We start from the raw sequence: 15564 nt of genomic DNA, 5'->3' as shown, positions 1-15564 counted from the left end.
TAAGGTTCAATCACGAGTGCACAGTGTTTTAAGTATTCAGTATGTGTATCATTCACTAGGGCCCAGTAATAGTTTTCCTTCCTCTTGTGGCAAAATATACATGGTGAAATAAACCATTGGGTTGAGTTTTGACAGATGAATGCACCTGTGTAACCCAAACCCCTTTCCAGACACAGACCATTGTGAGGGCGAGGGCAGAGTTCCCTTCCCATTTCCTCCTGGCTTTCATCCCTCTCCCCCATGGATAAACACTGTTCTGCTCACTTTATTTTTTATTTTTTTTTTAAGATTTTATTTATTTGACAGACAGAGATCACAGGCAAAGAGGCAGGCAGAGAGAGGGGAGGAAGCAGGCTTGGCATGGAGCAGAGAGCCCAATGTGGGGCTCGATCCCGGGATCCTGGGATCATGACCTGAGCTGAAGGCAGAGGCTTTAACCCACTGAGCTACCCAGGTGCCCCACGTTCTGCTCACTTTCTATTATCAATTAGCGTTTCCTGTTCTAGAACTTCATTTGTCACAGAATGTGGACTCTTGTGTTAAGTCTTCCTTCATGGTGGGGTGCAGGTGCTGCCACCTGCATTGTTGCAGGTTCTTGCTGGGTGCTAGGGCGTTGTGTGAGCGGACCACAGTTGCCTGTTCTGTTGGTGGCAGTTTGGGCACTCTCTGGGTCTGTTGGCCACACCGGTGTGGGGGCAGTGGCTGATGCGGCCATGCTGTATTTGCAGAGGCACATTGCGTTTCACTTCCAGTCCCATGTTGCGTAAGTTATGGGGGAGAATCAACACTTGACTGTGAAACCAGCTTTGTGTTAGAGGCTGATGTCAGTGTTCTGAGCGCTGCTACGGTGGGCAAGACTCAGCGAGGAGTCCAGTAGTTTAAGTGTATTCAGTGCATTTCAACTTAAAATGGATTTATCACGTTGTAACCCCATCCCGTCATGAGCCGAGGAAGATCTGTATTTAGTTGTAGTTTTAAAAGACAGATCCTGGATGTGTGCCAGATTCATGTTTTGTGTTTATTCTCCTCCTCTGCGCCTTGCCTATCTATTCCCTCCACCCTCCTGTCTGTCTTTCTGGAACAGCTTTATTGAGCTATTATTTATATTTATACATATGCCTTTTCTTAAAGGTGTATTTTGAAGAGAGTAAATTTTGATTTGCCAGCTCTTTTCTTCTATGACTTTTGCTGAAACTTTGCTTGCCCCAGTTCTTGGGGACCCTCTCCTGTTTCCTTCTAAAACCTTTCTGAGTTTAGCTTTCATATTTAAGTCGATTGATGTGTCTTGAACTAATTTTGTTGCGTGGTGTGTGGTGTGGATTGACATTTGTGTCCCTATTGCTTCTTGAAGAGAAGTTCGTGGTCATCTGAATTATTCTCTTGTATGTAATATTTCATTTCTTTCTGGTGTTTCAAGCATTTCTCTTCATCTTGGACTACAGTATGCCTGTGGGGGTTGCTTTTATGTGTTTATGCCTCACTTTTATTTATTTATTTTTTGAGGTCCTATACTCTTCCTGCGTGTATGTTACGACCTGCTGCTGCTCCCCACAGGCCCCTGAACCACTGCTTGTCCCCCCTCCCCAGTCTTTTTTCCTCTCTCATCTTTATATGGGGTAATTTCTATTGATATATTGTAAAGTGTACCAATTCTTTCCCTGCCATTTCCAATCTGTTGAGCCATCCAGAGAATTTTCAGTTTAACAATAAAGAAAACAGTATTTTTCAGTAGTGGGAATTTCTCCTCTGATATTTCCTGTCTTTCCATTATCAGTGCACTTACTTTATGCCTTTGGACACAGTGAGAGTAGCTGCCTTCAGTCCAGTGCTGGTCGCCTTCATCTTGTGCGTGGGCTCTTGTACCTGTCCCTTTTCTGGAGACCCCTGCGTATTTTCACGGACTGACGGACCTGGTTCTCGAGATATGTTGTGGATCCTGTGGCTGCCCTTGAGGTGCCCTGAAAGGTGTTGGTGATGTCCCGGCAGGCCGGTAGCTTGGCTGAACTTGAACTGCACATTCAGTCTGGGTAGCTGTCAGCCTTAGCTGGGTGCTGTGCTAAGAAGATGCTGGCACCCGCATCATGTCAGGGCTCCCCGGGAGGGGCAGGCAGAGTGTGTACACGAATCTAGCCCGTCTTCCTCCACGCGCTGTGTTCCCTGAGAGTTATCCGCCACTTTTCCAGCCTCCTGGATTGCCCTCAAATCTAGCTTTTGCTTCTCTAAACTAGGAAGACTGGCGTTTTCTGTTGGCACCAATCTGCCAGGTCATACTGTTCCTGGGCCCTGTCCTCAGGCTGAGAGCAGTACAATTCAGGGATCTCTTCCTGCATTGTTACTTTTCTGCCAGAGCGGACTCCTTTCCGATCGCTCTTTAGCACTTCCAGATCGTTGTTCTGTCCATCTTACCCAGAGTTTATAGCTTTATTGATGGGAGGGTCATTTGGGAAGGAGCCGGCCAGAAGCAGAACCCTCTTGGCATGGATTTTTGTCAGCGGGGAGGAAGTTGAGATCTTACAGGATTCTGCTTCAGTTCTTTCCCAATCTTATGTGGTACCTGTTTTTTCCCCTGTTGCTCATACATGTTCACTGAATTATTACCTCAGGAAACTAATAACCTACCAGAGTGAGAATATAAAGAGAAATAAGTGAAACTGTGTCCAGCCCAGCCCCACAACCATTTTTACTTCCAGGACTGGCCTACCCTGGCCCTGTGTGGTGTCTTTATAGCTAAAATCAGCCAGACTTACTATTTTGAAAAACTTTTTTTTAAAAGATTTTATTTTTAAGTAAGCTCTACGCCCAACATGGGGCTTGAACTCACACTCCCGAGATCAAGAGTTGTCCGCTTCTCTGTCGGAGCCAGCCAGGTGCCTCCTGGGTATTTTTAACTCAATTGCTTGAATGTTCTTTGGGCTGCTTTGGTATATAACCTGATGAAAGTTATGTGAGGCAAAAAGCCTCAGGAAAAAGGGGAAATAAACTCTATTTAGTCGTTCTGAGAAAAACTTCTTGTTAGCGGGAAGATTTGCTAGGATAGTGAAATAAAGTGTTTCCATGTATCTCTCCTTCTGTGACTGTTTCTGAATGTCTATACTTTGTGTGAGCTCTCATGCTGTTAGGTGTGCCTGGTGCATTGGGAACTGGTCTTTGACACTGCAAGTTTGATTTAAGGAGATGATGGGCTAGATAAAGAATATGTGCTATGTGTGTCTGTCATGTGCTAAGTGCCATGGGGTGTATGAGTTTGAGGTTATCTTGGCTTTAAAGAAATACTGTAAGTACTGGATTGTTCATTTGTGCTAAGAGAATAGACTTAAGAGTTCTTGTCATAAGAAAAATATTTTTAACTATGTGTGGTGGTGAATGTGAGCTAGATTTATTGTGGTCATTTTCACAGTATATACAAATACTGAATCGTGTGTATACCTGAAGCTAATATAATGGGGGGAAAGTTTTAAGGTCTTAGGGACAGACAAGAGGGTGTCCGGTCTGTGTGGTATGTAGTTCTTAATGGCCGTACAGTTAAATGACAGTGAAACTGCAGCGGCTTCAAACAATATGCGTTCATTACCACACGGTTCCTGTGGGTCAGGGATCTGGGTGCGTGTTGGTAAACAAGTACCGTCAAGACGCCAGCCCGGGCTGTGGTCCTGAGCCACCTCACCCCTGGGAAGATCTGTCTCTAGGTTCATTCACAGAGTTAGTGGTTGGATTCAGTTGCTTGTGGACTGTTGAACTGAGGAGGGTCCGTTCCTTCCTGGTGGGTGGCCTTGTCATGGGCCTTCCCCACAATTGGAAGCCACTGTTTCTGTAAATTAACCTTGGGAATGACATTCTGTAACTTTTGCCAAAGAATAGAAGATCACATAAGGGCATGAGTATTAGGAAGTTGGGGGCACTGGGAGCCTCCTGTCTGGTTGTTGTTCCCTCCCCCCCTGGAGGGAAGGAGATGTGAATTGTTTCTCATAGTGTGTACTTATAGCAGGGGCCAGAAACGTACACGGGTCAGAGATTTTAAATCCTGAGTTTATAACAAGGAAGCAATGGGTCGTCAGTAACAACCCAAAGAGAAGTCTTGCAGAGAGAAAGAAATGAGAGTAGCAGAGTATCTCTAAGGAGGATAACAAAACTTTAAATTCTTATCATAACAAGTTAGATTCATTCTGGAAAATGTCATCATTTTTGTTTTCATTATTAATACTGATTTCCTAAAATTTATGTTAAGATACAACCTTCACCCAAATGCAAGTAAGATTAATGAATATAGTTTTATTCTTTGATGGGCAAAAGTACTTTCTTACATTTTCATAATATTTAAAGCTATTATATATATTTTTTCATTGTGGTAAAATACACATAACTAAATTTACCATTTTAGTCCATTTTTGGTGTACAATTCATTGGTCTTAAGTACAGTCACATGGTTATATAAGTAACCATCACTGCCATCCATCTCCAGAACTTTGTCATCGACCCAAACTGAAACTCAACCCATTGAATCACTCTTTACCTGTCACTCCCTCCAGCCCGTGGCAGCCACCATTCCCCTTTCTGTCTTTGAGTTCGACTGCTCTGGGTGCCTCACATAAATGGCATTTGTCCTTCTGTGACTTGTTAATTTCACTCAGCATAATGTCGTCAAGGTTCATCTGTGTTATAGCAGGTGTCAGGATTTCCTTCCTTTTTAAGATTGATATTCCATTGTACGTACAGTTAATCTTGGACAATATGGGGTTTAGGGTGCTGATCCCTCACGCAGTCAAAAATCTGTGTATAATTTGCAACTTGAAAAAACTTCACTATGAAGAGCTTCCTGTTAACCAGAAGCCTTACCATCCCATGAACAGTTGATTAGCACATATCCTGTATGTTCTATGAATTTTATACTGTACTCTTACCATAAAGTAAGCTGGAGAGAAGGAAATGTTAAGGAGCTCAAAAGGAAGAGAAAACATTTACAGTACTGCACTTGTGTCCACCTGAAATCCACACACAGTTGAAACCCATGTTTGAGAGTTCGTCGTATCCAGGTTCTTTTCTTTTAGCATCATGTAAAGTAGAACATGAAGAAGAATGTGGAAATAGTAGAACACTTTGAGGAGGTGGTTTTGTGGAAATAATATAATTGATCATTAGAGTCTACTTTATTCATTAGAAAGAGTCCACTTTATTCAAGTAGAGTGGTCCTGAGTCCATCCTCTGAAGCCGACCGGCCGCTCTGAATCCCACTTCTGCCCCTGCTGACCAGTATCTACCAGTAAGGTTGGTGGGTAGATAAATGAATTAATAAAGGCAAAGCACACAGAACAGTGTGTGATACTTTGCGTTGTATTCATATAGTCATACTTGTATTAATGTCATTTTCTCCACAGCACTGGCTCAGGAATTAATGACCTGTGTCACCGAAATGTCTCTGGGTTTTAGGTCTTTGATGATGTAAAGTGATTGGGATTCTTTATGACCTTGATTTTAAGAGGGGTTGTGATAGTTTGGACTAGATAGTACAGAGAGTGGTACCATTAGTACATTTTACCTCCTTCATTTTGTTAGGATTTTTGTCCTTACAGTTAAGTAATACGTTAAAACATATTTTTAAATTTAAGTATTTAAAAAATACTGGTTTATGGATAGTGGTAGAGCACAGTCCTCTGAAGCAGTTGATTTTAATTTTTAGGAAAATACCATTTACTTTACTTTGGGAACCTAGTCTTCCTTCCTTTGGGCTCCAGGAAAGGCAGGAGGGCTTGAATTTGCCTGTGTTCCTTTGCAGTAAAGCCGGCCTCCTTCCGAGAACCCAGCCTGAGTCGTGCACTGAGGCAGGCTTCTACCCAGGCTCTTTCCTGTCCTGCTGTTCCCTTGACTTCAGCCCAGCACGACTTCATTTTCTTCTCTCCCCACAGATGCCTCCAGCTCTTGTTCTTGCTTCCTCCTCTCGTGTGGTTCTGAGCTTTCCGGAGCTGTGCCTTCTCATTTGCTTTGTCGCTCCTCTCTTTCCAGCTACATTGTGGGCAGAGCTGGGTGGTTCTTCTTGTCACTGTCATGCTGACCGGATTGTGCATTTTGTGTGCTTGCTCAAGTCAAGAGGTGTAGTCATGACTAAAGCTAGATGGGGTGCCTCCGGATGTCTGGGGGATGCCCTCCTCACCTCTGAACATGCACGGCTCTGTGCAGTGAGTGCCTCCTCGAAGGTACTTTTTCTACATTTTTACCCAACCCAATGATTTTTCCCCATTTTAAGAGATTTGTTTCATCCTACAGGATAATCCAACAGATTTGCTGAAACATTTCCTGAAACACGCTGTTTGCTTTAGATAGACGGATCATTTTCTTTTGTGACTATGGATCAGTTAATAAACTAGATTGCATTTGTACTTCACACATGAATATAGATGTTGTGGGATGAAGAGTTCAGTAGTGACATGTTGGTGTTTTCTTCTTCTTTTTTTTTTTTTAAGATTTTATTTATTTATTTGACAGAGAGAGAGAGAGACATCATAAGTAGGCAGAGAGGCAGGCAGAGAGAGAGGGGGAAGCAGGCCTCCATGCTGACTGGAGAGCCCGATGCGGGACTTGATCCCAGGACCCTGAGACCATGAGCCAAAGGCAGACGTTTAACCCACTGAGCCACCCAGGCGCCCTTTTATTTTCCCTTTTTAACCTTAGTATTTCTTAGAAGAGTGATAATACGTCTATGTGGTCTTTATGGGAAGTTTTGCTTTTCTACATATTTGGAACTGCTGCTTCCCAGATGGTTTCTTCGCCTTGCAGCAAACAGATTGTTTGCTGCCTTTCCTCGTGTCTCTGTGTGTCTCTTTCACGTCTTTTCCTGTGTCCTTCGGTGGCACCTGTCACTAGCAGGCAGCTTTCCCTCTGAATCTTAGCAAGGTGGTTTTTTCCCCCCAGCCCCAGGATGGAATATGAAGGAGAAAATCTTCATTAGCATTTCATAGTGGAAGCCCTCAAATCCAGTGTGACCTGTCCTGGTGATGAAGGTTGGATCACTGAACTCGTTCAAGCTTGGTGTCCTTAAAAATGATTTGTGCTTTTAAACGTTATAGTCTCTTAAAATATACATGTTAGTTCTGCAGCCTTCTTCTGGTAAGCTTTTAGTGTTGGTCTGGTGATGAGAATTCTGTTTTCTTTCCTAAGGCACAGTTGTGCCTTGTCTTGAGTGCAGCCTGGGTTTCTTTAAAGTGGAGGGAGAACGGAGATGCACACGAAGTATTCTGACTGTGGAGGACACTATTGCCCATTGGTGAGTGCACCCGATCTCTGGCCTTTTCTTCCCTCCCCAGAGGTGAGGGGTACAGTGGAATTGAAAGTTTCCACCCTCTAAGCATGGTGTGGTTTTTCCAGTAGCTGGCCCGCATCGTGAAGCATAGACACACTCCCTGCTCGGGAGATTCCAGGGGTTTTAGGAGCTCTTGCCTGGAGCCAGGACAAAGACCAGATAATTTTTATGTCAATACAGATGTCTGTCTAGTGAGGAGAGGTCCTCAGATGCTGTGGAATGGAATTGGAAGGACTTGGCTTGCATTCATCACCGAGGACCCCAGCGGGTGGTGCCGTTGCTTCTTGTCTGGGCCTTGCTGTGGCTTGTAGGATGACAGAGTTATTCGGGCTTGACCTGTCCCTCACAGCTTGCCACACAGCTGTGTTACTTTTTCTTCTCTTTAATCTTGGCTTTTCTTTGTGCTTCTTGGCTTTGCTTAGATTTGGGTTTGTATTTTTAGTATCTCATTTTGAAGATTTCTTTTTTTTTTTTTTTTAAGATTTTATTTATTTATTTGGCAGAGAGAGAGAGGAGGAAGCAGGCTCCCTGCCGAGCAGAGAGCCCAAAGTGGAACTTGATCCCAGAACCCTGAGATCATACCTGAGCCAAAGGCAGAGGCTTAACGCACTGAGCCATCCAGGCGCCCGATTTCTTTTTCATCTTCATTAGAAAACTAGTCAACTAATTTTGGCATTTGTGTCCTCTCTTGGCTGCTTGGATATGTCTGTCTGTCTTTGTTTTTGTGGTGATAGCTTTCCCTGGGCAATGGAAGTGACCAGACACTTGATTGCTACGTAGCTTGTAGCTATATTGATTGATTAAGGGTGATTTGAAGCTGTTGAGTTAACTTTGTACTTCACTGTGTGGAATGTCTTGAGCTGCCCACTCCATTGCAATGGTGGAAAAAAATGGAGGAAACAGTGGGGACATTATGTCGAACTCTCTTGATTTTAGATTTCCTATGTATATTAAAAAGGGTTTTGGGGCGCCTGGGTGGCTCAGTGGGTTAAGCCTCTGCCTTCAGCTCAGGTCATGATCTCAGGGTCCTGGGATCGAGCCCTGCATCCCTGCCGAGCAGAGAGCCTGCTTCCTCCTCTCTCTCTGCCTGCCTCTCTGCCTACTTGTGATCTTTCTCTCTGTCAAATAAAAAAATAAAATATTTTTTTAAAAAAAGGGTTTTGTTTTGTTTTGTTTTTAGTCATGGAATGACTTAGTTTACAGCAAATGGGGGTTTATTGCTTTGGTTTCTGTGATCCCACTGGGACTTCTGGAGGAGAAACTGAATTACAAATCCTCAGGAAACGTGTGTCCAAAATACTAATTTTTTTGAAAACTGGAAAATACTGTTTTGTTATTTATGATTATTAGTAGATTTCTTGAATTATTTGCTGTAAGGGGCACTTTGCCTTAGCTTTTTTCACATAATCTTTGTGTGAGGTCCTGAACATGCTGTCACTTCACAAGTATTTCTGTTGTGAGTAATGAAGAGATTTCAACTTCTGTGCTGACAAATGCTCTTTAATCAGTTGTTTTAGAAATAATTCTCGCCTTTGTCATTAACTTGCTTTTATTCCCAGGACTAGTGTACCAAGAAATTTCAGTGCAACATGAAAATTTAGACAGTACCACTCTATTTCAGTGTTTGTGTTGTACATACATTGTTATGAGTTAGTTTTTGTAAAGTTTCTCTGATGGAAAATTAGAAATAATGATGACCTCACTGTTCTGAAGTTACCGTTGTCACTCAGTCCTGTGACCCCTGTGGGTCTCGCCCTGATCATCTGTCATCAAGTCATGTGACGAGTAAACCACAGGCTGTTGAGGAATGGGGGAGGAGTGTAAGAGGGGAGGGTCTGAAAGGGATTTTTTGCTTTTGAGGGTATTGGCCAAGAACTGATGTGATTAGCGGTTTAAAATCTTTGAGGCTAAAATTGGTAGGTGAGTAGTGCTTTTGTTAAGGATAAGGTTGGATGAGCTACTTAGGGGCATCTCCATTAACTTCTCTTTAAGTGTCAGATGTGTATCTTTTCATCTGTTGCTCACTCTTGGAATTTGACTCTAAAAAATAAGATATGGTATGAAGTAATAAAATTCAAATCAGTCTTTTTTCGCCCAGTAGTATTATAGAATATTTAAAAGATGAACCTAGTACTTAATATGCAATTCAGATCATCTCTGCATTTTATTTCTGTATGTATCTCAGTCTGTCTTGGTAACGGATAATTGAAACAAAGCTGAGATTTAAAGATTCTATCATGGAAATAGTCTTTCCGTTAATATTTGTCTATGAAGTTTAGAATTAAAAATCTAGAAGGATCTTTAAAAATTATCTCATTTTTACATGAAGAAATTGAGGACATAGGCTGTCGTCTTCCCAAATGGGAACAGGGCCTTAGTCTCATTGCCATTCACTGATTGTTGGTGGGCAAAAACTGTTTTGTATTTCAAGGGGCAGATAGAGCTTATCAGAATTTGTTTTGTAGACCTTGTAGACCTTGAAGCAAGCCTGATGGTAAAACGAATCTTGCCAGTAAAGAGTGGGTAATCACAGGTCATCAGTATTATAAACAGATGTCCAGTTGAACAAATGGTGGTTAATTTATACTTGCAGTTGTATTCAGTTTCATGAGCGTGTTAGATACTCAGCGTATTTGATGAGAAAACCATTCTTGTGTTGCTTGTTTCTGCTGTTTGTGGACCCGGACCACCTCCGGTCCCTTGCCACACTTCAGTTTTTGGTCTCTTCTCCGCATTAGATTCTGCTCATCACGGCTGGAAGCCACTGTCTTTCTTGTTCTAGTACCCAGGAAAGCACTGATTGTTTGCTAACTCTGCATAGCTGTATGGGAAACTTAGCATATTTCAAATATCTTAAGTTTGCCTCTTTTATTTTTCACAGTGAACAGAGTATCTGTCAGGCAAGAGCTGCTGTTATGGTGTACGATGACGCCAACAAGAAGTGGGTACCCGCTGGTGGCTCCACGGGCTTCAGCAGAGTTCACATCTATCACCACACAGGCAACAACACGTTCCGAGTGGTGGGCAGGAAGATTCAGGACCATCAGGTAAGGGTCTGTTAATTAAATTCTTGCTGTAAGTTGTCTCGAATTACAAAAGGACTTGTGAAATAGTGGGCTGCAGTAGTGCTTTGCCAGTGCAGTCAGCACGCTCTGTGTGGGAGAACCGGGTACCGGTCTTCCTTCCCCTTGTTTCCCCCTTTTAGGAGTCATGCGTTTGGGTGAGGATTTAGAGCTAATTGCCCAAGAATATAAGTACAACTTTAAATTATGAACATGTGTCAGGTCTTTTGGCCTTCCAAATAACTAGGTTTGGGAATCTGGAATAAATTTAGAACAAACAAAAATGTGAAATACCAATTAAGGAGCAGATTGTATGTCTAAGGAATTGATTTCCTGCTGAAGTTGTGGGGCTAGAGGAAAGAGTTGAAAGTGTACATAGTTTCAGAAAGTACTGTTGAACTCATGTGTGATAGAAAAATTGTAGGGTCAAGGTTGTTGGGAGAGTTAGGCTTTTACGATGCATATCTGGGATGAAAACTAAACTTCTAACCATTTCCCACCCTGGATTTCTCAGAAGGATGACGGCACTTATCAGATGACTTGATTTCTTGACCAGGAGCAGTAGATAGAGGAAACTTAGGGGTCTTACTAGCATTAAGTCTATGCTAATAGCAGCAAGAACTTCTCTAAAGGACAGCTTTAGGAAATACTTTTGGTTCCAGTAAGATGGTGGAATCAACCAGGGTTAGCCACATGCAGGAAAAGTGGACCAGATTTCCAGCCGAGTCCTTAACCAAAGACAGGTCTTTGGTTTCCACTGGGTTTCCACTGGGATGCCCTGAGGTGTGGTGTGTTGCAGGATACTGCAGCAGTCCTGTGTTATAGGGTGGCGGTTACAAACTGCGAATACCAGGGACTTAGGTTCGTCATGGTTGCACGCAGTGGCTGTGGGCCCGTGAGCGGTTGGGCTCTGAGACCACAGTTTGGGGTGCAGGGCAGGGCTGCATGCCAGCCTGCACATTGTCAGCCTGGGGGGCAAAGGTGTTTGTGGCTTTCTGAAAGATGGGAGTCTCCAGCTTCATTTACACAGCCATGGTCCGGAGATTAACAGACACTGGGGACCCTCCTGGGACACCCCGCAGAAATGCGTGCAGTAAGGAGTCAGCCTACGGATAGAGCAGTTCCCCTACTTAATGCAAAGTGCCCAGCCTGCCCCCCTTCCTGCCTTCGCAGGGTCCCTTCTCCCTCTGTTGGCCCCCCTGGACCCTGCCCTACCCTGTTCTTTCCATCCTCGGTCTGCCCCCCCCGCACTCCGCCCCATTGTGCGGCTCTTCTCTGGTCCCCAGTCTGTGTACCAGGAAACTTTGCTGCTGGTCGGGAACCCAGGTGCCCAGGTGCTGTCGAGGGCTCTCCCTCCAGCACAGTGGCCCCACATGGGTCAGGCCGGAGACAAAGCAGGCACTCCTGAAGATGCTGTTACAGAGGAGAAAGTGAACTTGCTATGTGAAATGGCTTAACATTTTTAATACAACATGTCAAACCAGTATGACATTTTTGGTAAATTGAATGAATTGATCATTTCATAGTACTGATAAACAACCCTAAAATATCTAAAAGTTGGCAGAAAAGAAAATGACTATTTAAAAATAGTTAGATTGAATCATGTTGTACACCTGGATATTATTATGTTATATAAACATGTTATGTATCAGTTATGCCTGAATGAGTGAAAAAATTTAGAAATAAGTCAGGAAAATTTCATATGAAACACTGACATTTTTATTCATTAGTAAACTATCACTTCTAGGTTTTGACAAATGGAATGTTTCTTAGAATGTTGGAGATTTGGGACGCCTGGGTGGCTCAGTTGGTTGGATGACTGCCTTCGGCTCAGGTCATGATCCTGGAGTCCCGGGATCGAGTACCGCATCGGGCTCCCAGCTCCATGGGGAGTCTGCTTCTCTCTCTGACCTTCTCCTTGCTCATGCTCTATCTCACTGTCTCTCTCTCAAATAAATAAATAAAATCTTTAAAAAAAAAAAGAATGTTGGAGATTTAAATAAACTTCTTAGTAATTTGTGACACTAAGATGAAATCCTTATGAAGATAAAAACTGTTTTTTAGAAAAGACTTTGGAGTGACAGGATGTTACATCTAGAAACCAGTAAAACGTGTAAGCTGTCCTTTGATGGACAAACCCAAAGAAAGCAGGAGGAAATACTAAAAATACTAATTTTTTTGAAAACTGGAAAATACTGTTCTGTATTTTTTGTATTTTGTATTTGGAGATGTTAAATAAATGAAAAAAATGGAAATTGACAACACAAAAGCTGTTTCATTGAATGGAAAAATTGGCAGAATCAAATAAAAAATGAAAAATTAAAAATAAACAGTATTAGGATTGAAAAGGTTTTTATAGTAAAGAAATCAGTTACAATATTATGAACAGCTTTAGCCAAGAAATGGATCATCTTGTAGAAAAACATAATTTACCAGGGTTGGCAGAGAAATAGAAGACAGACCAACTGTCATAAAATATATCAGTAGTTAATAGGCTACCCCCAAAATCTAAAAACTTAGGAGGGAGGGAATCCAGAGCTTCATGAACAAAATCTAAAAACCTTTAAGGTATTACCTGTTTTATACCAACTGTTCTAAACAATAGTATTTTATGAGACTAGTATAATGTTGATATCTGCAACATAGAACAGTTTGAGAGAGGAAGATTATAGGCTAGCCTCAGTTATGAGCATTGACATAGATGTAAAAGTCTTCCATAAGATATTAGGAGACCAAATGCAATAATGTGTATGGAAAAATTATCACCTCTTGACCAAATAAAGTTTGTCTTCATCTTGGTAATGTAAGGCTAGTTTAACATTAGATAATTTCTTAATGTAATTTGCCAGGAGAAAACCTACAAGAAAAGATTAAGAAAAAATATTTGATGAAATCCATACATAATAATTTCTAGCACAGTTGGCATAAAAATGAATTTTCTTTTTTAATATTTTATTTGACAGAGATCACAAGTAGGCAGAGAGGCAGGCAGAGAAAGAGAGGGAAGCAGGCTCCCTGCTGAGCAGAGGGCCCAATGTAGGACTTGATCCCAGGACTCTGAGATCATGACCTGAGCCTAAGGCAGAGGCTTAACCTACTGAGCCACCCAGGCGGCCCTAAAAATGTATTTTCTTAAGCTAATAAGGACTCAGAGTGTAAACATACATCCAACATCTTATAGGATAGTATCATGTTGGAGGGGATTACTATGAGACTCGGGAATTACTTGGGGATTTCAGCTTTAATCATTTGCATTTAGCAGTGCAGAGGGGGAGGTAACCTAGTGATAAGAAGAGGAAGGAATCCAAGCGGTACAAGTTGGAAAGGAGAAAATAGAGCCGACCTTATTCCCCAGTGATATGGTTGTCTACATAAAAAATCCCAGGAGCATCTGCAGATGAGATATGAGAACTAATAACATTGTCAAGTATGGTTGCTGGATAGAAGATCAGTTTATAAAGCTCAGTAGCGCTTTTGTGTAAGTAGCAATAAACAATCTGAAAATACAGCTGACTCTTGAACAACATGGGGGTTGAGTTCACCACCTCCCATTCAGTTGAAAATCCCTGTGTAACCTTGCACTTCCCCAGAGCTTAACTGTTGATGGCCTGCAGTTCACCGGAAGCCTTGCCAATAACATAAATAGTCAATGGACACATGTTCTCTATGTTATATATGTTATGCATTGTATTCTTACAATAAAGTAAGCTGGAGAAAAGAAAATACCATTAAGAAAATCATAAGGAAGAGAACGTACATTTACAGCACTGGATTGTTTAAAAAAAAGGTCCATGTGTAAGTGGACCCATGCAGTTTAAACCCGTGTTGTGTGGGGGTCAGCTATGTAATTTTATAAAGAAAAGATACTGCTAAATAAGAAAAATGATAATGTACCTAAGAATAAATCTAATGAAGAATTGGCTTGCTTTCTTTCCTCCTTTCTAAGGGTGGGAGGGCCAGGAGGAGAGAGAATCTGACAGGGGGTTTGAAGCCACAGCCCTGAGATGACCTGAGCTGAAATCAAGAGTCAGATGCTTAACCAGCTGAGCCACCCAGGTGCTCCTAATTGGTTTCCTTTAATTCCAGATCATCTTGTTATCCTTTTTTTGTTTTTTAAACATTTATTTATTTTGAGGGGGGCAGAAAGAAAGGGACAGACTCCCTGCTGAGTGTGGAGCCTGACACAGACCTCAGTACAGGACCCTGAGATCACGACAGGAGCCCAAACCAAGAGTCGCTGTGCCACCCAGGGTTATATTTTTTAATGGTTATCTGTTTTAAATAGAAACATCTTTTTATACTTTGTTGAATAATACCTAAATTTTCTGTAGTGAGAGCCATTAAAAAAAATAATCCCCCATTCTTAAAATCGAATAGACACATAATACATTCATACATATTAAAATATGCTTAACACTTACTAAGCAGGTATTATGTTCTAAGCACTGTGCTTAGGTTTGAAAGCAAGTTGCAGTAAAGAATGAGTTGTTTCAGTTATGGTACATGTAATTTGCAGCACAGTGAAGCATACATACAGGAATGGTCACTTTGTTGAGAACATGCGAAGGGAGGGTCATGAACAACCTCATAGACAGGATGGGATACTGAGCCAAGAAGACAAGGAAGGGTAGATGCCCAGTGCATGGTTTGCTCTACTAAGATGTGGCTAGAAGTGGGTGAACACGTGGAAGATGGAACATTAGCATTCATCCAGACTCAGGCTCCCTGAGTGGGAGTATTGAGGATGACCTCCCTAGTGGACCTCGAGCAAGCAGTTAGTCTTACATGAATACATCTGCTTTCCCTTTTACTTCTTCTTCTTCTTCTTCTTCTTTTTTTTTTTTTTTTTGAGGGGCACTTGGCTGGCTCAGTAGAGTCTGCAACTCTTGATCTCAGCTTTGTGAGTTCAAGCCCCATGGTGGGCATGGAGCCTACTTAATAAAATGCAAAAAATAACTAAAAAATTAAGTTTCTTGAGATTATGTACGCTGCTGTCTATCCTTGAAAGTTAGAAAGGAATGAAGTAATTGAATCAACATGTTCAGTCTCTCCCAGTGGAGGAAGTGAACTAGTGATGTGCATAGTAGGATTTAAGTAGCATATTCCTCCTCTTTTGTAACATTCTGTTGCTGAACAATTGAATAAGTAAACGTGGCTCTCTTTGCCCATCTTCTCAGACTATTTGCCTAGCAAGGGAATAGATCCACCTTA

General features: G+C 42.0%; 1 protein-coding gene across 10 annotated transcripts in view; it reads left to right on the top strand.

The window, feature by feature from the left end:
- ENAH (ENAH actin regulator) overlaps positions 1-15564 on the top strand; it is a 130873-nt gene that overhangs the window by 50986 nt on the left and 64323 nt on the right. For all 10 annotated transcript variants that reach the window (XM_045069755.1, XM_045069754.1, XM_045069761.1 and 7 more), the window contains exon 2: positions 10173-10338. In XM_045069755.1, the coding sequence (XP_044925690.1) occupies positions 10173-10338 (166 nt within the window). The remainder of the gene's footprint in view (positions 1-10172; positions 10339-15564) is intronic.

Source organism: Mustela putorius, unplaced genomic scaffold (assembly GCF_011764305.1).
Source record: "Mustela putorius furo isolate JIRA1106 unplaced genomic scaffold, ASM1176430v1.1 tig00003942_pilon_pilon_pilon, whole genome shotgun sequence".
In the NCBI taxonomy this organism is placed as follows: domain Eukaryota; kingdom Metazoa; phylum Chordata; class Mammalia; order Carnivora; family Mustelidae; genus Mustela; species Mustela putorius.
Note: the sequence above shows the minus strand (reverse complement) of the source record. Positions and strands in the feature narration are given on the sequence as shown.